Genomic DNA, 23,071 nt, shown 5'->3' with positions numbered 1-23,071 from the left:
GATATTTAGTCGCTTTTCTACAGTTTATTCACGGACGCGTGTTTGTTTCAGTGGATTACGTTGATAAAAATTCTGTACTATTGCAGATTACGTTTTTTTATGCTGCTGCTGATCCACCTTTAATATGATGTACGGCCATGTTTATTATATTCACATTGCAGTTCGCGGTACTAATTTATCCAATTCTACCTCTTTATTAATATTTACTTTGGCGCTTGGCACGCGCAGCAGATAGGTCGCGATGCAGAGTCTAGTATGATTGATACACGGAACCCTCGCCAGTCTACTGCTGTTGACCGACTCCCCTCCCGTGGTGGTGTTCCGCTAGAGTGGTGGAGAGGTGTGGGGCGTAGTCCGCCATCTCCAAGAAGCATTCTGCTTCCCCAGACATCCCATCGCCGCAGCAGAAGACTAGAGGGTTTTCTACTACATCTCAACAACCCAGACCGTTCCCATCGAAGTTTGGGCCTGTATGATGATCAGCCGGTCATCATACGGATGTACATCAAAGATTGACCGATGTCGGCACAGATCAGCATGCAGCCTGATGTACCAACGCCAGATATGCGATGATGCGTCCTGAGGGTCCCATCATTACCAACACTCAACGCAGACGTCGCACACCCAGGGCAGCGTCGACCTCTGAGGGAAAATCAACGAAGTCTACTAGGACTTTCTCAACCGAGATTGTTCCAGCCGATGACCTGGACCTCTCGATGATCAGCTGATCATCATACCCGACGACGCCACAAGAAACGACCGGGGACAGCTACAACGACATCAGCAGAGATCACCATGCAGCCTGATGCCTCTACACTGATGTCGGACGATTTTCCGGTGGACCCTCCATTAACACCGCCAGATAAAGCACCGACGACCTCGCCGCAGACCATCCCAGAAGACATGATGCGACAAATTATGAACATCATGGAGGACCAATATCTGCGTAGCAGGGTCCGAGCCGCGAAGGCTCCAACGTGAGACAGCACCCCAGAGGCACCCCCCTCAGCGTAGCAGCCAGGGACGATGTCACCTTCGCGAAGGAAGTCACGGACCACCTTGACGAAGGACCTAGATGTACAGCCTTAGCGAAGGCCTTCGGCGGAAAAGGACCTAGATGTACAGCCTCGCGAAGGCGGAAAACTTAAATGTACAGCCCTTGGCGAAGGACTTCGAAGGCAGGATAGATCATCACCTTATCGCGGTTTCATCCCTAGATGTGGACTCGGACCATCAGACATCCGCGGAAGCCTTCGCGAAGGTCATATCGTCGCTTCTCCGGACCGGACGAGAGGAAGCTTCGCGAAGGCATCTTGAAGGACACCTGAATCCAGATCATCATCATCTAGAAGGACATCGAGGGACTATACAAAGAGCCCAGAAACTATCAACGTTCCCTCACAAGTCTCCGAGAAGATCAACCCATAGACAAGTTGATCATCGATATCAAGTATAAGAACTACAACGTATATTGGTTCTGTTGAATCCATGACGAGGCCGTGATGTTGGCTGGCCTAAATAGATCTAGAGCGATCAATTAGACACTTATCACCAGACTTCGTAAATACCTACTTCTGAATATGATAAGATGATCCATGCGGCCATACCAGGCAAGGCGCCGGCCGATCCCACATCCTGTTAAACACAGAGGCTGTTCCGCGAAACAAGCTCATATATATACTAATCGGGCTTTGACTTCACAGCCAGCGATGGTCGCGAAGGCTAAAGTGGCTCAAGTCTACTTCACCCAGAAGATCTAGAAGGGATACTTCGAGAACTTGGCGAAGTCTCCGGCGCTCACCGAGGAAGTCTCCTCCAAGGTTTCCATATACTAGCCACTTTCGTCATATATAGCTACTTTCGTCAGTCCGTTCAAGGCGTCGCGCATAAGTTGATTATCAACTGTATGCCAGATGCCGATCTATAAGCCTGCGCGAAGATAATTGCTCAGGCTATTTACAACACAGAACGTCGCTGTATTATTAGTCAACGCGACATTTCATAGATCTTCACAGAAATCAACTATTCCGTTATAAATTGCTAATATACAATCCCGGACGACGATCACGATTATCTACATGCGTGACTATTACGCATATCTGCAGACAATTCAATATCGAAATTGAACAGCAGCCTTGTTACAGCGAGTATAACTCTTAATCGTCAAAGTTTCTGAGAAGAAATATGTACAACAAGTTCAACGTTAATTCTACAATTATGACGATACATTCATGTATACAGTCTACAAGCTCACAACTTACAAGTTGTTTATACCCTTATATATAAGGAAGTCGGGAATTATATTCAAAACTGAAATTACTTTCACGACAACCAGGAAAATAACCTACCCAGCATAAAATTACAGAGCGAGATATTTCGCCGCCGGAGGGTTTCGTAGCGGTTACCATTAACCCTCGAAACACGTGGTCACTCGGATAACCGAAGAAGCTCACGGTGAAGACCGACGTTTATGCTAATATCAACGGCGACAAGAATTTATTCAAGGTGGGTTTTTTTTCCGCTACACGATGACATCACAGCGGGTATTATACAGAATCAAAATGCCTTGTTCTGATTGGACCCGCTGAGGGACAACGACCTACACAGAGGTCGATCTCTATTCACAGTTCAAGACTTACGTCACAAGTGACAACTATATATCAGTGAGCGAGCAAGCCTCATTACAGTCCAGTTAACCTGAACATTCATGATTAGACTGCCTTTCTTCAAGATAGAGACCTCCCCTGTCAAGTTAAGGCGAGGGATCGGCAGTCAGAAGCGATTTTACATAAAAGTTCAACGAGGACAGACACACCTGGTTGTGCACCTACATCGTCAAAGGACTTAGCGGCGAATTACCTAGAGCGAAGATACAAGTGGATCTAAATCCACAGCGTTTCCAGACTACAGCTGAATTTCATCAAGCGACTAACACAACTAGATGGTTAGTAAACCTACTAAACTTCTGTTTGGAGAATAAACGGAAATTTCACGCCCAACCTGGGGATATGAATATAGTGCTCCAACACCTCACAAGTGAGGTTTATGAACACGCCTGGATGACATACTTGGACCCCATGATACGATGATTCTATCAAGATGGCCAGCAAGAGCACTGTAAATTTATCTCCACCAAACCAAACAGGAGTAAAAAAAAAAAAAAAAAAAAAAAAATGCAACAGATTATTTCCTCTATCATCAACTTACGCAGAGAGAAGTCTCATGTACTATATCTCCATTTGGATCAGAACTGTCATACTACGTGCATATGCGGATGGACCTATTCCGACCCTCCATGAGCTTAATACTCATGATATTATAGCGCTAACTTCTACAATTGTTCCACACAAATGTGATTGAAATATTGGAGGGTTTATTTCTGGAGATCCGATATGGTGGTTGCAAACCATTATCTGAGAGATATCACCACCGAGGGGCGTCTCAGGTATACACCAATTGATCCCATGGTCCTCACAACAGCTGACAGTTCCTCGGAGAAGATAAGTCAATCTAACAGATTTTTACTTATCTTATAACAATACTAAATAGCTTCATGCTATATATAATTTACTTAAGTTCCTTTTATCATCACAGTACTATGATTATTACATCATACAATATATAAGTTAACAACTCTACAGAGTTTGTTATTATATATATTTACCTTAAGTTATTCATATCTTAAGAGTAATATTATGGTTACATGATAAATGCATCAGCTAACAAACTCTACAGAGTTTTTGGCTATTTTATACATAGCTTAAGTTAATTAAGCTAACAAACTCTCACGGAGTTTTACTATTATATAGGTAACTTAAGCTAATTATACCTTAAGCATAGTACTATACTCATATTATTAAAATATATTGGCTAACAAACTCTAAGGAGTTTTGCTATTATATAGGTAGCTTAAGCTTATTCATATCTTAAGCTTAGTACTATGTTTATATCATATAAGTAGATTAGCTAACAAACTCTAAAGAGTTTTTGCTATTTGGCTTAAGTATCATCATATTTCTAAGCAATATGGTTATATTATAACATGTATTAGCTAACAAACTCTACAGAGTTTTAGCTATTATATATGTAACTTAAGCTTATTCATATCTTAAGCCAGTACTATGTTTATATCATATAGGTATATTAGCTATCAAAACTCTAAAAGAGGGTTTTGCTATTATATATTTAAACTTAAGTTTCATCATATTTTAAGCTTTATAGTTACATTATAACATGTATTAGCTAACAAACTCTACGGAGTTCTTGCTATTATATATGTAGCTTAAGTTTTCCTTCATAAGCTCAATACTAGGTTTATATCATAGCTAACAAACTCTAAAGGGTTGTTTTAAAGCTATTATACAATTAGCTTAAGTTTTCATCATATCTTAAGCAGTATGGTTACATTATAAAGGTATTAGCTAACAAAACTTCGGCGGAGTTTTGTTATTATATATATATAGCTTAAGTTTCATCATAACTTAAGCTCAGTACTATAAGCTTAGTACTATGGTTACACTATAAACATATTAGCTAATAAACTCTACAGAGTTTTTGGCTATTATATATGTAGCTTAAGTTAATAATATCTTAAGCACAATACTATACTCATATTGTAAAATATATGAGCTAACAAACTCTCACGGAGTTCTGCTATTATATATGTTGCTTAAGTTCATTATATCTTAAGCACACTACTATACTCATATTGTAAAATATATTAGCTAACAAACTCTACACGGAGTTTTGCTATTATATATGTAGCTTAAGTTAATTATATCTTAAGCACACTACTATACTCATATTGTAAAAATATATTAGCTAACAAAACCCCTACAGAGTTTTGCTATATATATGTAGCTTAAGTTAATTATATCTTAAGCTCAGTACTATACTAATATTATAAATATATATTAGCTAACAAACTCTACAGAGTTTGGCTATTATATATGTAGCTTAAGTTAATTATAGCTTAAGCACAGTACTATACTCATATTATAAAAATATATTAGCTAACAAACTCTACAGAGTTTGGCTATTATATATGTAGCTTAAGTTAATTATAGCTTAAGCACAGTACTATACTCATATTATAAAAATATATTAGCTAACAAACTCTACAGAGTTTTTGCTATTATATATGTAGCTAAAGCTTATTCATATCTTAAGCTCAGCATTATATCTATATCATATAAGTATATTAACTAACAAACTCTAAAGAGTTTGCTATTATATAATTAGCTTAAGTTTAATCATATCTTAAGCTTAGTACTATGTTATATCTTAAAAGTATTTTAGCTAACAAACTCTAAGGAGTTTATACTAGCATATTAACAAGCTTAAGTCTATTAGTCTTAAGCATTGTATTAATGTTATATATACTTTATCATAATATAGTACATGGTAATAACCTTTTATATGGCAGCTGATAAGTTAGCAGCAGGAATTCATCAATTCAGTGCCTTTATAAGTTCCCATAGGGTTATTACAATCATCACAGTTCAAATCACTAATTATTAAAATCCAAAGTATTAGATATTCCCACCTCCGTTCCGTGAGGATGCTACAAGCAAAAGAGCATGAGTCAGGATAAGGAAAAAATATGTAATTTTGGAGTAAAATTGATATTTTATACTTATCCTGACTCATGAGGTCAGCCCTCCCATCCTCCCCAAATAACACTTTGGATTTCCCTGTAAATTCAAATGTTGGGCTCAGTATATGAGGAGAGAGTGAGGCACATGGGTAGAGGTGGCGCCCTCGTTCACGCGCTTGTGGAAAGGAGGTAACTCGTGGTGAATACTAATTAGTGATTTTAAATTGAAGGGAGCTTCAATTAGGGAGATACAAGTGTTCCACTATGTTCGCAAGAAGAAGAAGACAAGCAAAAAGAGCATGAGTCAGGATAAGTATAAAATATCAATTTTACTCCAAAAATTACATTATGGTATATAAAGATGAGGTCATGGTTGATTCCATGTTTGTTCCTGTCTCATGTTTCAGGGCGGCCTGCAATTTGTAGTTGTGAGTTTTATGTTCCGTGTACCCCCTGCTTTTCTCTCTTTCCTGTGTCATCAGCTCTCCTACATTCCTCTTGTTCATCTGATCAGGATGTTTTAGGTTAGCCTATCCTCAAAGATCCAAGGTATAATATCTCCGCCCTTACAATAAATACCCTGGGCCACTAACCACCAGTGCTTCAGTTTGAGTCAGGTCCTGATGCTCATAGTCAAATCAGTTTGACTGTTTTCATGAGTGACATCACCAGTATTTGACTCAACTGTACTGTCTCAATACAACTTGGGATTCGGTGGGGGAGCCTTGTGATAAAAGTGTTCGCTTGTCATACCAAAGACCTGGGTTTGATTCTCCACTTGGGTACAATGTGTGAATCCTGTTTCTGGTGTCTGTGATATTTCTTAAATGTTGCGAAAAGCGACGTAAAACTAAACTCACTCACTCAATGCAATTGGGAATGTCAGATTGCTGAAAGTTGTATCAGTGACAGTCTTAAGATTTAATAAATTTTTCAGAATTCTTGGCATGTCCCAATCTTGCACTGAGAGATGGAGGTGTTTCTGTCACCTACATTATGTGACGACATGTTGTGTACTGTCGTCTAAATGTGAATTAAATTTTTTTTGTATAATAAATGTTTTGAGTTCCTGACAGATATTGGAGGTGTTTTGTCATAGCTATGGTGACAAATGGGTCCAAGTTGTATGTCATAATGGAATGGAGACAAATACCTGGGGATCCTTGAGGATGGTCCGTAACCTTCTTACATTATAGTAATATGATAGGGATCCATTTTTTCAAGGATCATCATCATCATCATCATCATCATCATCATCATCATTAGATTAAGCGATAACTCAGTTCTCAAGGAGCATTGCTTTGGTTTGTTAGTTTAATTTCCGTACATATTAAATTACATAAGTTAAATTGGTTAGTGCAAGGGTCTATAAATTATATATCTTTCCACCATGTTGGTAGGTAAGACAAACAAATTTTGGCCCAGATACATGTTCTGTAGGATCAAAATAACTTGGATGCTATTATGTTGATAATGACTTTGTCATTGTGTACAGTTAAGTTGTACATGACTTTGTCAGTGTGTACAGCAGGTTCTGTGTCTTGGACTGTCCATCTCATATCTAACTGACCACCTGGCAGGACCTACTAACTGCATCCCCACCCCACTGTCCACAGCTTCTAATGCTCAAACATCCTGCAGAACTTTCGTAAACCTTCATCATGAAGGCTGTTTCAAATTCCAGGAACCATTGTCTGCATTCAGTGTGATTCTGTGTTGAAATCCCTGGATTCTGTGATTCAAAGTGGAATTCCAGGATTCTGTGATTCTATGGGGATTTCCATTGATTCTGCATGATTCCATTTGGAATCCCTGCTTTCTGTGTGATTTCATTTGGAATTCCATGATATTTCTGTATGATTCCATGTAAAACACATTGATTCTATGTGGAATTTCATGACATTATGTGTGATTCCTTGTGGGATTTCAATGATTCTGTGAGATTCCATGCGGAATTTAATTGATTCTGTCTCATTCCACATTGAATTCCTTGGATTCTGTGATTCCATGTGGAATTCTGGACTCTGTTTGATTTCATGTGGAATTCTCTGGATTTTGTATGATTACATGTGGAAGTCCCTGAATTCTGTGATTCCATTTGGAATTCTATGGTAATTTTGTCATCCTTGTAGAATTCTATTGATTATGTGAGATTCCATGTGGAATTTCATTGATTCTGTGCAATTCCTCATGGAATTCCTGGGATTCTGCATCACTCCATTTTGAATTCCATGGATGCTGGCTAGTTTAATAGATTCTGTATAGTTTCTGTGGAATATTTGTGACTCCCTTGAATATGTGTAATTAAATATTGAGAAACTTCATAGAATTTGATTTATTCCATGTATTTCCAAGGTTCTGTGTGATTCCATGGATTTCAGTGGAATTTCATAAAAGCCCAGGAGTATCCATTCAAGTTTGGATATTCCAGTAAACTGTTTTCTTCAGTAGAGAAGGATTCGTTCATGATGCCCCCTCAATACTGACTTTAATTTTCCCACATGTTTTTAAGACACTGAAAACAAACATGCAGAATTATTTCCTTTGTAAGTTCCTATTGTGTTGGGTATTATAACTTTCTTTTCATTCATCTTTTCTTTGTTCATTTTTTAGAATTATTACATATATCTTATTTTCGTAAGATTTCGTTATTTTGGGAATTTGTGTTTTTATTGTAATTCTTTGAGGGCAGGTTTTTGTATGATATATTTCGTCTATTATTATACCCACAAAGAGGCAACATAATTTTATTATGGTCAGTTTGAAACAGAACAGTTTTACAACATACAATTGTTTTATATATTTTGAAATTGTCAACGTCGTTGTTGTATTTTCTGGGTGTGGAAGTATTATTATAATCGTGAAAAATATTTGGGTGAAGCTGAAACTCTGGTGCACAAATGATACGTGGGATTTGATAGCATACATGATGTTTACAACTGTACTGGGTATAAGAAAACACAAAATGTATATATTTTACTTAATTTTTTTTTAACTTCTCTTAAAATTAACATCAAATTTCATCCATGGTTAATGTATTATTGTGGCGGTGTATCAAGGAAAGTATCGTACTGTAACCAGTGTATATAGATGTGTAATAACAAGACAATTGAATTGTCATATGCGTCATATTCTGGCCATACCGTTGTATCCCGAATAAAAAGTTACAGGACTAACTAGGAGTGAAAAAGGGTCGGTGGGCAGCCTAGTGGTGAAAGCGTTGGCTCGTGTCGCCGAAGACCCGGGTTTGAATCCCCACATGGGTACAATGTGTGAAGCCCATTTCTGGTGTCCCCCGCCGTGATGTTGCTGGAATATTGCTAAAAGCAGCGTAAAACCAACTCAGTCAGTCATTGGAGTGAAAAATGAGATATTAACAGAGTAAGATCCTGTTACATTTTTTTTCATCAAATTAAGAATAATATAATGTGGGTTAAGTTCTTTTCTTGTATATTGTGTTTGTTCATGTTTAGTTCTCCTTCTTTTGGTTGTGTGTATACATTGTTTCAATAAGATTCGGGGTGGGGTAGCCTAGTGGTTAAGGCTTGTCACGTTGACCCGGGTCTAATTCTCCACATGGGTACAATGTGGGAAGTCCCCACTGTGATGTTGCTGGAATATGGCTAGAAGCGGCATTAAACCCAACTTACTCACTCATAAGAATTGACCAATACCAGATGCATTGTCAAACAAGAGTCATCTTCAGTGGGACAAAATTTTGTTTAAGCAAACAAATTTAAAGGAAAGCCAATTTATAATTCATTTTTAATGTGTGTTTGTTTGTTGTACAATTGCAGAAGGACGTCAAAGACAAGGAGAAGTTCGAGAGAAGAATTATAGAGGTAGATATATGTGCGATGGCTTGATTGCTTTCACTGTGCAGCTTATCACTGATGTAGAGGCAAGCTGCAGGTGTGGAAAATACAACAATTGTTGTACATTGTTTAGAGCATTGTAAATAAATCTACTTACTTGTACACAAAACCATTGTGGTCAATGAAGGTGGTAAAATGTTGACATATAATCACAATCACAATCACAATCACAAAGACAGTGATCTCACCCACACAGCCACCGTAGCTTCCACAAAAATGGAAATTGGACAGTCTAGATCACGAATGTGTGTACCCCAATGATAAGTGTGGGTTTGAATTCCAGATTGGACTCAGCGTAACTAGTACTAGAATCTGTACTTTCCTGAGAGTGTGTCATCCCAAATATAGCGTGTTACCTACTTGTAGATGTTAGAAACATTGGTAAAGTCAAAGCCATGAATGCAAGAACCGCATCACAGCAGTATGCTCCGTGATCGAAACTACTTCTCAGTCTAAGTGTGTCAATAATGACAGATATGTAATGAAGACATTTAATGGAAAAATCACAGAAATCAAAACAAGAAGTTACTCTGGTAATCAACGGATTCCAGTGATAGCTCTGACTCTGAACATGTTAAAGTTGATGTGTATTTTATGCTGAAGGGGTTGTTGTCAGCACAGGTACTACAGAAAGGTACCCCAGGTATGTTTCTGTATACAGAAATGTACCTTAAACAAAGTCAAAATACAGAAATGTCCTCGGTAGCTTAAAAGATGGTCAAGTCCATATTCTGCAACCCAAAACCGAAGCTGTATGTAGTTGTTCCCGGTCAACTGATTGCAAGTGGTGTTGTGCATCGTGAAATATTCTTTACTGTGAATACTCGTTTCTTATATACACAATCAAATTCATCTTATACAACAATAACACAGTCCCGGTCAAGAAAGCGACATGAATGGAATCGTCTTGGGGTCTCTCCGTATGCTGCGAGTTTATTTACATAACTACCATAGTGAGGGTGATTAAACGGCTTACACCACCAGGACATACTTATTTAATATGCGTGTAATGTATTAGGCGTGACGAAGATTATCAAAATAAGTACGATTTTATTGTTTTCAAACAGAAATAATTGCCTTAGGGAAGTTATTCAGTTATGATAATAAAACACTTCCAAGCACAATGGACATAACTTTTCCCTAGTGGTTTAAACATCTGTAATACCCGTGCTGACAACGACCCTTTCAGCGTAATTTTCCCTTTATTTTACATGTAATGATCTTGTGTTTGTTTCAGTTTTACTTGTTAAGATTCCTATTCCTCAGCATCTGCAACAACAGCCTGATGTTCTCATAGTGGTGTAGCAATTGATGCCACGTTGATATGTAGCATGTTATTTCAGTTTACAAAGTGGTGATTTACTAACTTGAATCAATCTTTGTGTGCCAAGTCTTCCCTTAAGAGGGGGCAGTGGGGTAGCCTAGTGATAAAAGCGTTCACTCATCACACCAAAGGCCCGGGTTTGATTCCCCACATGGGTACAATGTTTTAAGCCCGTTTCTGGTGTCCCCCGCCATGATATTGCTGGAATATTGCTAAAAGCAGCGTGAGACTAAACTCACTCACTTCCTTTTAGAAAAGATGTGTATAGATTCTGATTGTGTGAAAACTGATGTACTACTTTGATTTAGCTTAATTTTATTATAGCTACAAAATGGTGTTATAAACATGATGGATACTGTTGGAATCCAAATTTCATCTCTATTTCAGATTCATTGTTAAATATTTACTTTATAAATTGAGAATGTTTCTTAATTAGGTTTTGATGTGTTAAAAGAATAGCCTGCTGCCATTTGAATCCATTTGAATCCATTCAAATATTCAGTACCGCCACTGAAATTGATTTGAAATTGACAATTTTGGTTTTCAATTATCCTGAAATTGAAGCACTGTCTTTTCCTCCCCTAGGAGCTCCTGAAGATGTACAACGACTCCGACTTCTTCTACTACAGTGACACCTACGACCTCACCAACTCTTTACAGCGACAACATGAGGAAACCTACGATAAGACGGCGCCTCTTTGGCGGAGAGTTGATGATCGATTCTTTTGGAACAAGCATATGCTACAGGAACTGATGGAGACTGAGGTTAGTGTGGGGTCTGTGTACATCATGTGTCATTAATTAAAATGTGCAAAGAAATGCACTTTTGGATGTTCACAGATCTGTATTAAGAGGAGTTAATTTTACTTGGTATTTTTCAAGTCATAATGATTTGATGTAGTTATTATCTGATTTATGAAAGAAGGAGTTTCTATTTGCATCTAAACATGCGCTTGTAGGTTGTGTTTATCTTCATACTCAACCACCCTCCCTCCAAACCTTCAAACCCACCCTCCAAACCTTCAAACCCACTCTCCAAACCTTCAAAGGACCGCCTCCGTGGTGTAGTGGTTAGAGCATCTGCCCGGAGAGTGGAAGGTCGCGGGTTCCATCCCTGACCGCGTCATACCAAAAGACGTTAAAATATGGTACTTGTTGGTCCCTGCCTGGCGCTCGGCATTAATGGGTACAACAAGGACTGGTCGGCTCGGAGTCAGTATTCTGTGTCTGAGTGGGGTATTCATGCTTCACTGCGGCATGGTATCTCAGTGGGCTAGCACTATAAAACCAGCTTCAGTCAGCCGCACATACACATACACACGCATGCACGTCGTCATATGAGCGAAATATTCTCAAGCACGACGTTAAACCCAATTTCACCTCACCTTCAAAGCAAATTAATGACAAACCCATATTGTACCATCAAAAAGTTGAGAATTAAACTTGCACAGAGCAATCTTAGCATTACGATGAGTGTAAATCCCTTACTTTCATGTGATCTTACGATACTTGTAGCACTAAGATGGTGAAAGGGCTATCATTTCAGTAAACCTAAACTAAACATAGAATCATTCTCATTGCCCACTTTTGATTTTTATTAACATTTTACCGACCAATCAAATGTTGAAATGAGGCAAGGGAGGTAACTCATGATCTAGAAATCAATTTACTGCCAGGTTCAGTGGACATTAAGACATCTTGTCTATCAAAGATTTTTGTCATGACTTTCTTTTGCATATCAGACAGTTTCGCTCCCTAACTCAGTCATAATCATGAGGACTGGCCACTGTATTGTTGATATGAATTCACATTGGTATATAAGACCTAGTTGCCACTCAAACTGGCAGATGGAGATCAAGGGCAGGTAATTTGTTATGGCAAGAACCATGGGAATTGATCCAGGGGTTAGTATAAGTTTATTGAAATATGATCTGTTGACTTATAGAGGATAGGTAAAGGTTGGCCAATAGGATAAAGTAACCAATATCTTTGTTAATGATCAGCTTGAATGGTTCCCCTTGTATGGCTTCTGGTAGTTTTCGATGGTGCCGTGTTGGAGTAGGCGATGGCTGATTGGATAAAGTAACCAATATCTTTGTTGATGATCGGCTTGTATGTTTCCCCTTGTATGGCTTCTGGTAGTTTCCGATGGTGCTGTTTTGGTTTGGAGTAGGCAATGGCTGATTGGATAAAGTAACCAATATCTTTGTTGATGATCGGCTTGAATGTTTCCCCTTGTATGGCTTCTGGTAGTTTTCCGATGGTGCTGTTTTGGTTTGGAGTAGGCTGTTTTGGTTTGGAGTAGGCGGTGTGTTAAGGTTGGAGTTAGAGTCATGATGAGCCACATGGTATTCTTATTGACTCCCACACGGGTACAATATGTGAAGCCCATTTCTGGTGTTCCCCACCCTGATATTGCTGGAATATTGCTAAAAGTGGGGTAAAACTAAACTCACTCACTCACTCTTAATGACTGGACTCCAGGTCAGATGTGTTGCTTCATGTCAGCAATTGATTTACAAACATGAAGGGGGTGAAAACTTTTCTATAGAACAGTTTGAGCTGCCGAGTAAACCATCAAGTATTTCAAAAGAATTTAATTGCGGAGAGTTCATATTCTAAAGCCAACAATCAAGGAGAACAAGATGATTTTATGAATGTTTCACTCAATATTGCTCTGTGTCGGGTGAATGTGACCAAAGAGTGAGTGAGTTCAGTTTTATGCCGCACTCGGCAATATTCCAGCTATATATATGGCAGCTGTATGAAAATAATAGAATCTGGACCACATAATCCAGTGGTCAACAGCATGAGCATCGATCTATGCAATTGGGATACGATGACATGTGTCAACCAAGTCAGTGAGCCTGACCACCCGATCCCGTTAGTCACCTCTTACGACAAGCATGGGTTGCTGAAGACCAGTTTTAACCCGGATCTTCATGGGTAATGTGACAAAGAGGTGGGGTGAAGTGGGGCTTAATGTTGTAATCAAGAAAGACTGAAGAACAAATATTATGGACTTTGATTATTTCTAAAAAATCAACCTAAAAATTAAATTGAATTAAATCCCACTTGGGTCCATGGCACCATGTATTGTTATCCCCCGCTGCGTGTTTAGAGCGAAGTGGGGGATATAGTATTAGGCTCCGTACGTACGTACGTACGAATTGGAATATCTTAAGAACCGTTGACTAGATTCTTTTCATATTTGGTACCTAGGTTCATCACAGTATAAGAAAGGTTTGGTGACCTTGACCTTAATTTCAAGGTCACAAAGGGACTTGAACGTTTTACTCTTGTCAGCAAGATATCTCAAGGGCCCTATCGATTTTGGTAACCTTCACATAATTTTCAAGGTCATGGTGACACTTTGAAGATTTCAGCATATTAACCTGAACATTATGCTTGTCAACAAGATACCTCAAGAACCAGTCACAGCCACACTTTGAAGATTTCAGCAAGTTAACCTGAATTCACTGGATTTTCTTCACTGACTTTCAAGACTTGAGTGTTTTTCAAAAAGCAATTTCTTTAGTACCATTTTTGCATATTTCATACACTATGACATTCATGTCAAGGTCAAAGTCAGTCTTGAAAATATTTGTGTGTTTGAACAACTAAAGAGCAAGATATCAAGTGAGATTGACTGGTCATGTTTTTGTTGACATTTAACTTCATCTTAAACTTTCATTACTTTTTAAGTTTGATAATTTGCGGCGGGGGATTATGTCACCTTAGTGACTATGCTTGTTTGTGATTGTTGTTGCCAGGACTCCCAGGCTGACCCGTGGATTCTGCCCATCATCCAGGGGTTTGTCCAGATGGAGCGCTGTAAGATGGACTTTGATGAGAACAAGAAGAAGATGTCCTCAGATTCTGTCACCGACTTCGGCAACACCAAGTACATCGAGCCACTCGGCTACGGACATCTACATCGTCTCACGCCGCAGCAGACACAGAGCAGGTACAGTGCTCTGCTCACACAGCAGTCTGAAAATCTTAATCTTAGATGTGTTCATTTGTCACACCAAAGATCCGGGATCAATTCTGGTACCGGTACAATGTGTGAATCCCATTTCTGGTGTCCCCCGCTGAGATATTGCTGCAATATTGCTAAAAGCGGCGTAAAGCCAAACTCACTCACTCACTCACTGTGATGATCTCAGTCGAAGGTGAACTTTTGGAACCCATACCAAGAGTAGACAGGGTTTATTCTTTATTCTTTCAATGTGACGTTTAGGTGCAGATGCTCATACCTTTATGAAACAAGTTCTTTCTCAAAATAATGTTTTGGTGCTGATACCTTTATCAAGCAGATGTTGAAGATGTTAACCAGAAAATTAAATAATGATCATGTACAGTTCACTTGTCTATGTATTGTACCTTGCACACAAGAGTTGCCTCCCCTATTATGTGACAGGATGTTGTCTCTGTACTTCCAGGTACTCGGTCCAAGAAGAGAGGAATAGACAAGACTGGTGCCTGTGCCAATTATGTTGAAACGGAACAAGTGAGTTACCAGAGTTCCCATTGCTGAAGAAACAGTTCAACAGTTTTGGGTTCCAAGATTCAAAACCTATTGAGCCCTGTTATTTTCAAAACACAGCTGTTATCATTTTCATCATGCATCCTTCTACAGCTTGTCAAAATCTGAAATCTTTTTGTTTTCTTTGATTTCGTCTGATGTTGAAGATCTCCCCCTGTCTGGTGTTAGTTGTATAGATTTTACAATTGTAAATACATACCCCATCAATGACATGTGCCATCTGTATTACAGATCATCGAGTTTTCACCCCACCTTGTATCATTTGTCCAAGTACGTGGATCTATACCTGTGTTCTGGTCGCAGTCTGGGTTCAAGTATCGTCCTCCTCCAAGACTTGACAAAGGTAGGTGCAGACACCTTGATTTGGGAGGGGCCAGTTTCTCTTTTATTTCAGCTGAACATAACAATAATGATCCAATGAGACCATCCGTTGTATGTTTTGTGCATATTGTTCAGAGGTCCATTTTGACCAGATGAATGGCCGTTTTGACCGACAGAGGTCCATTCTAAATAGATAAGTTTACATGGATGATTGCCAACATTTTCAGGTAAAGTATATATTTTTCAGCTTCTTAAGTGATTTGAAATGATGACCCATATACTTGAGATGGGGCCTGATCCTTACATAGAATACCAAATCCTTGTCAACAACTAAGACACAGATGGAGAAGAAAGTTTCTGTGCAAATCTGTTGAAGTGTTCCTGATGGTAAAATGGCTGCCTTGACAAAGGGAGCTAACTCTTGGAAGCTTATAGCTCACTTCAAGGCATCAACACATAATTGTCTTTTTTAATCCCAATGTGGATAAAGCGGATTAATTATGCTTCTTTTACTTTACATCACAGATAAAACTTTCATTTTAAGACAAAAATTGTGTGACTCATGTGTATATTATGTATCGTGTCTGCATGAATGTTCTTTAAGAGTGTTCTGGCCCATACATTTACATATGTCAACTACTTTATTCACATTCAGGACTAGGAAGTCCTGTGGTTTTGGTGCATAATGAGTATTTTTTTCCTGAGAAGATGCCGCTGTGTGGAGGGTAGTGTAGCTGTAAACAATATTTGTTATTGTTCCAGCCATTTTAGTAGAACTCACAGAACTATTCCAACAATATTGTCATTTAATCTGACATTATACATGCCATGTCATCATATGATCTTGTGAGACAGTAAGCACAAGTATAAGAATATATATGTAGCGGCCATAGAATTTCCTAGTCCAGTGCTGATACAAAGTCGGACTCCTTGTCCACATGACCAAAGAGGTTAACCCAGTCAGCAAGCTGACAAGGTAAGGATGTCATCTGTGGGATGAATCCACGCCCTGCTACATATGTGTAACAGACATATGTAACTTGGATTCCACCAGAACCATACAATAAATACAATTCAAGAAATATAGCTTCTTATTGCTTCTGGCTCACTAACAGTTTCTAGCCCATCAACCACTAGTGGTTTACTGTTTCCTGTGTAAGGTTGTCCTGATTTGATATCGTTCAAGATTTTTTATTGATCAGTTTGTCAAGGGATTATTTTCATGTTATTGATAAAATTTCAATTCAAAATATTTTCTGCTTTGATGGAGTACTTAACGTCAAAACAGGTGTGAACACTTTCACCAGATCTTCAGCTCCAGATCATCTGACCGAGCTCATCACGGAATACACTCCAGTTGAAAGCTTCAGATCAGAGAATCAGGAACTGTTAAAGATTCCTTTGGTTACAGCATATTTTTACACACAAACCGTCTCTGTGGAATTCTCAGCCATTGGTCCTGAAGAAATCTGCATCGCAAACAACATTTAAACATGCTGTGGAACAAATTCAAGCTTTATTATGCTTCATTCTCTTTTCACTTAGGTTTTCATACAGGACTTTGAGCATGCATTTATGGATGGATATGGTGCCATAAAAATGGCCGTTATTATTTTTTGCTGTTGTATTTGTTGTTGTATTATTCATCTTTATAAAATATTTGGTTTGCAATTCATTTGAAGTCCGACATTACACCTATGAACCCCCTGGAACAGACCAGGGGTCGTTATGACCCTAAAGATTTGGGGTCAGGGCAACCAGATTGCTTTACAGGTTTACCTGACTGAGGCCTGGGATTCTAGTGCCTGTATTTGGAGAGTGGAATCTACCAGGTCTATATTATTGACAATAGGCAAACGACAGAGTTAATATTACCAGTGCAACTGTTACCTTATTGATTTATTTGTCTGAATTCAGAGTATATAATATTACCTGAACTAGTTATTTTTAAAACATTTATGATTTTAAGTAATTTTCCTCTTGAAAGTAGAAAATGGTTGCTGCACTCGTTTTGTACTAAGCACTCTTAAATAACAACCACTCCAAATTCAGAATCTCCTATAAGGGCAAATAAAGAAAACAAGAACGACATAGCTTAATAATGTTTTGGTATTTAACTGTTTTAAAACATAAACATAAAACTTTCATCTATAAGAACGCAGTATAATTACTGTATATTAGTGTTGTCATTTGTTAGGAAATCATAACTTGCACATTAATGTAATTCCAGCCATTAATAAGATGCCGATTCGCTAGAAAAACCTTATTAGTGTAATTAAACAAAAATCCTGTTCTGAACTTTGGAAGAACTATTCTTGGCACTAATTTACGATGATTAATTCATGCCAAAGGCTTAACAAATTACATTTCAGGTCTTTGAAATTAAATTTCTTCTTTCACATTGTGGTCAGTATGCCAAGGGCAGGAAGTTATTTGTACAATTGTTAATTTCAATTTAATGCCACTACCTTACAATGCCCTCCAAAATATATGGTTAAGCAAAGGCTGGATTTCTTAACAATTAATGATGATATTTGTACTTGGCAACCCTTTAAATAAGAAACAAACTCTCAATAGACTATTATATCTTGGGATATATTCCACTGACACCAAAAATACGGAAATAAACTTATGTTCTTGTCTTTCTATAAACTAACGATAGAGCTCAAAGCACTGTGATTCTCGGTCAGTCTCAGGCAGAGGTTTCTGCTCAACAGAGTGAGGCAAGGATGCTACATATCACGAACATTGGATAACGGATGTAACTATTGGGTAATGAATACAATAACCAGTGAGCAATTGATGTTCATTATGTTCAGTGCCACAATAACAATAATCCTTTTACCATGTTGACGGTGTTAATTGTTCAGATCAATAATAAATGACCACATTAGTATCAAATTAGAAATATGGAAAAAAATGAGTGTTGACTGTTTTCCGGTGTTGATTGACTATTATGAATATATTCCATACTGAATTTGATGAATATCATACAAATTAAAGTAAAAACACTCCTTTTATTCATGAATACTCAATTCAAGTGATAGTGAATAACATTGAAATTCATTAGGGGATACAGTTGAATTCAATGAATATCCGAGTGTAACGTAACAGCCTTGATAGTTAAGTTTTACAACCATATTCCCATTGACAGAGCAAACCCCAACATGGTACCGATTTCATTGCGTGTAAACCGTTTTTGTGCTGCCAGTTGAGAGGGTATATATATGTTAACACAGTTACAACTACAAGTTGGTTTGGAAGACATTTCCCCAAGCACTGCTCCTGTGGTTGGATGATGTTCAGTAACGGCAGCCTATCTCGTATTATTTCTTCATCAACAGGAATCACTATTTTTCAGTGTTACAAAAATTGTCTGATCAAAGGGCATTGTTTCATGGCAACAGTTTCTCAGTTGTGATCACAGATGATCACAGAGAGGAATTATGTTTTCTAGGGTTGATGTATATTTCATTGCTTACATGGGGAGGAGGGGTAGTCATGTCTCCTTGGGTCATGGCAGTGGTGTATCCTTCTCAGAGGGTGATAGGTTTTCGTCACTTGAGGATCTCTAAATGTCCTGTTTTGTGAAAGGGGAGATCGCCACTGTGTTTATGTGAGGTTTTATATCATTCATTTTTTATAGAGATCATTTGTAAATTAATTTTTTAAACTGTTTCTTGGTGGCTAGGGGAATGAGATATGTTTTGCTTGAAGTTTTGTTTCCAGAATAAAAACTTTTGCGAAAGTTCGCCATTTTGTAGTTTTAATCAAAGTTGTTTTAGTTTAAACTTTGAGAACCATGGGAATTTAGGAGTTTGAATAAGTTTTGAGAAATATATTATTTCCCTTGTAAACTTTTATTATTCAATGTTGGTCATTCCTCCTTATTTTCAACTGCCACAAGGATACAGAGTTGCATCCCTTGGCTTTGTGAGGATCTGCTAATAGTAAATTTTTATCTCCAATCTATTAGGTTTCCTTTGTGTTAAATCTGACCATTTGTCAGACCAAGCCGTTAAAAAGTTATTGATCATAAATATATTGAGGATGGGGTTTTTTGGTGAAAATTGAGCACACAATTCCATGTGCACATCCCCAGAAATATTCACGATCCCTAAGTTTTGTTCAGCACAGTTAAAAAAAACCCCAACTTTTTACCAACTCTAATGTTATGGTGTGCATATTACATAAACACAAGACCCGTGAAGATCCGGGTTAGAATTAGTCTTCAGTAACCCATGCTTGTCGTAAGAGGCGACAAATGGGATCGGGTAGTCAGGCTAGCTGACTTGGTTGACAAATGTCATCGTATCCCAACTGTGTTGATCAATGCTCATGATGTTGATCACTGGATTGTCTGGTCCAGACTCCATTATTAACTGACTGCTGCCATAAAGCTGGAATATTGCTGAGTGTGGCGTTAAACAACCAACCAACATAAACACAAAATCTGCATCACACATGATATTCTTTACAGTAGTGTAGCCAGATCAAACCACTGAATTATGTGGGGATGTTTTTGCGGAATCATGTCACGTTGACACTCAATCAAGGAAATACTGGTTATTGTGAGAAACACTGAATAATCAAAACTGAAAAAGAAATTAATTTGAATGATTAGACCCAGAAAGTAAACAGTTTGATTATTGACCTTCCAACCAGGGTAATTAATATCAATCAATGAGAATGTAAAAAGTGGAATTTAACTAAAAGTGAACAGCGGATTAAACTAATTGTAGACCATGCCTGGAACAGATTGAATTTTGCCTAATTATCTTGTTTTTGGCTGTTATCTGCACCAACCAGATGGTTATTTGCGCTAACGTGTTCATTCTTTGCCACATCAGGTTCCTACTGACAGGAAGACAAATGTGGATTGGAGAAAAAAGGTCTTATATCCCTGTCCAGTTTGCAGAGAGAAATTGGTAGAAATTGTTCAAGAGAAGTTATCAATCAAGGATTTTTATAACAGATGACTAGGAATGCCACTGAAATTTGTTTCAATTTCAGAAGTAAATGTGATCTGTTGTCATACTGCGGTATTTCAGACTTGGTCAGATCTATGCTGAATCTACAGTATCAGCTACTTGCTTGTGGAAAGACTGGAGTTGTACATCATCGGTTATTGTTTGGTGAAGCTTTTTCCACCATCATTAGAATTTTTTAATTTCAAATAAAGATATGCTGATACTGGGAAATGCCTCTTGATGTAAGTCAGGAGATGCTGATGTGAAACCTGTGTGGATTCCTGGGTAGAATTGTCTCCCACAACCTTTGGTGGTGTTCTTGTTGGGATTCCTGGTTAGAATTGTTCTCCACAACCTTTGGTGGTCTTCTTGTTGGGATTCCTGGTCAGAATTGTTCTCCACAACCGTTGGTGGTGTTCTTGTTGGGATTCCTGTTTAGAATTGTTCCCCACAACCTTTGGTGGTCTTCTTGTTGGGATTCCTGGTTAGAATTGTTCTCCACAACCTTTGGTGGTTGTGGTCAGAATTGTTCTCCACAACCGTTGGTGGTGTTCTTGTTGGGATTCCTGTTTAGAATTGTTCCCCACAACCTTTGGTGGTCTTCTTGTTGGGATTCCTGGTCAGAATTGTTCTCCACAACCGTTGGTGGTGTTCTTGTTGGGATTCCTGTTTAGAATTGTTCCCCACAACCTTTGGTGGTCTTCTTGTTGGGATTCCTGGTTAGAATTGTTCTCCACAACCTTTGGTGGTGTTCTTGTTGGGATTCCTGGTCAGAATTGTCCCCCACAACCTTTGGTGGTCTTCTTGTTGGGATTCCTGGTCAGAATTGGCCCCCACAACCTTTGGTGGTCTTCTTGTTGGGATTCCTGGTCAGAATTGTTATCCACAACCTAGTTGGTGGTGTTCTTGTTGGGATTCCTGTTTAGAATTGTTCCCCACAACCTTTGGTGGTCTTCTTGTTGGGATTCCTGTTTAGAATTGTTCTCCACAACCGTTGGTGGTGTTCTTGTTGGGATTCCTGTTTAGAATTGTTCTCCACAACCTTTGGTGGTGTTCTTGTTGGGATTCCTGGTCAGAATTGTTCTCCACAACCTTTGGTGGTCTTCTTGTTGGGATTCCTGGTCAGAATTGTCCCCCACAACCTTTGGTGGTCTTCTTGTTGGGATTCCTGGTCAGAATTGTCCCCCACAACCTTTGACTGTATGTTACAAATTAATCTGATAATAAGGCAGCACATATCAATGGTATTTTTACCTGTGTAAGTGAGTTCCTGGTTACACATTGCCTGAGAGTTGAAAGTAAGTTTTTTGTTTGTTGTTTAACTACACATCAATATTTCAGCTATATTCATGGCTATCTGTAAATCTATACAATTGGAATACGATGACATTGTAAGTGCTTAGTCTGGGCAATATAATGTGAATATTGTTAGTTGTTGATTCAAAGCTGACATGCAAAGATTGTCCTTAAGTCTATGGACTGACAAATGCTCAGAATTGGTCACAGTTGGATATACTGACTGATTTACCAGCTCCATTCTTGAAACAAGGAAACATTCAGAAAAACTTTTCAGAATTTGAAATTTCCAAATTATCTAATGGCATTAAATATTCTTCGAAGCAAGCAGCAACCATTAACATACCTCTCATCATGAAACCACTAACCAGTCTCTCATTTTATTAATACTATTTAATATCATAAAAGAATCTGTGCTAATTCCCTAGACAGAAAACCTGATTAGATTGACCTGTTCCGCTTAACCTGTGATAGTCATAGTTCTTGTGGGTTGAAAAACTTTCATGTTTATGAAATTTGCAAGTTTTCAATATCTAATTTCACTGATTAAGGAATGGCCCACTGGTTAGGATGACTGCTTTGATTTGTCTGATAATATGTGAAAGTCATGATTAAGTCCTCCCTCTGTGATAAAGCTTAGATGCCAAAGACTGCGGACTGTTTTTCATGAGTTCCTTACGCTTCCTACGGTGTCACTGTTAGATCATTAGGTCTAGTGATATTGAATTACTTTGCACGTCTTCATCAGGCAGGATGGCCTAGAATTTAAATTCCAGTCAGTACTCTGACAGACTTTTGAATCATCAGAAACAAAATCTGTTTCTTCAAAGTATGACTATGCCAAAGTTTTGTGTAAAATAATTAGGTATTTTCTTTTTTAGTAACAGGTCTCTGATCAATATATATTCTATTAATTATTTTTTCTGTTTGATGATGGATTTCTTTCATTTTGTATTCAGCTTAACTTTTCATATAGAGCGAATGGTTATGATAAATTTCTTCATCATTGATCAAACTGAGACAGGCATTTAATCATAGGTCCAGGTCGATAATGGCTATAGTTAATGCACAAAAAAATGCAAAAATGACATTATGTTCATGAATAATGCTGTATTTTGAATGGGATGTATTTAAGGAGTC

General features: G+C 38.1%; 1 protein-coding gene across 1 annotated transcript in view; it reads left to right on the top strand.

Annotated features, from left to right (window-relative positions):
* The window catches only part of LOC124271669 (phosphatidylinositide phosphatase SAC2-like), a 411,520-nt gene that overhangs the window by 67,293 nt on the left and 321,156 nt on the right, over positions 1–23,071 (top strand). The window contains 6 exon segments of the mRNA XM_046706827.1: positions 9,394–9,438; positions 11,381–11,560; positions 14,569–14,721; positions 14,723–14,762; positions 15,241–15,308; positions 15,576–15,687. Of these exon segments, the coding sequence (XP_046562783.1) occupies positions 9,394–9,438; positions 11,381–11,560; positions 14,569–14,721; positions 14,723–14,762; positions 15,241–15,308; positions 15,576–15,687 (598 nt within the window).

This window comes from Haliotis rubra, unplaced genomic scaffold (assembly GCF_003918875.1).
Source record: "Haliotis rubra isolate DU_JTF1 unplaced genomic scaffold, ASM391887v1 Scf162, whole genome shotgun sequence".
NCBI lineage: Eukaryota > Metazoa > Mollusca > Gastropoda > Lepetellida > Haliotidae > Haliotis > Haliotis rubra.
This window is presented reverse-complemented; position numbering and strand designations above follow the sequence as displayed.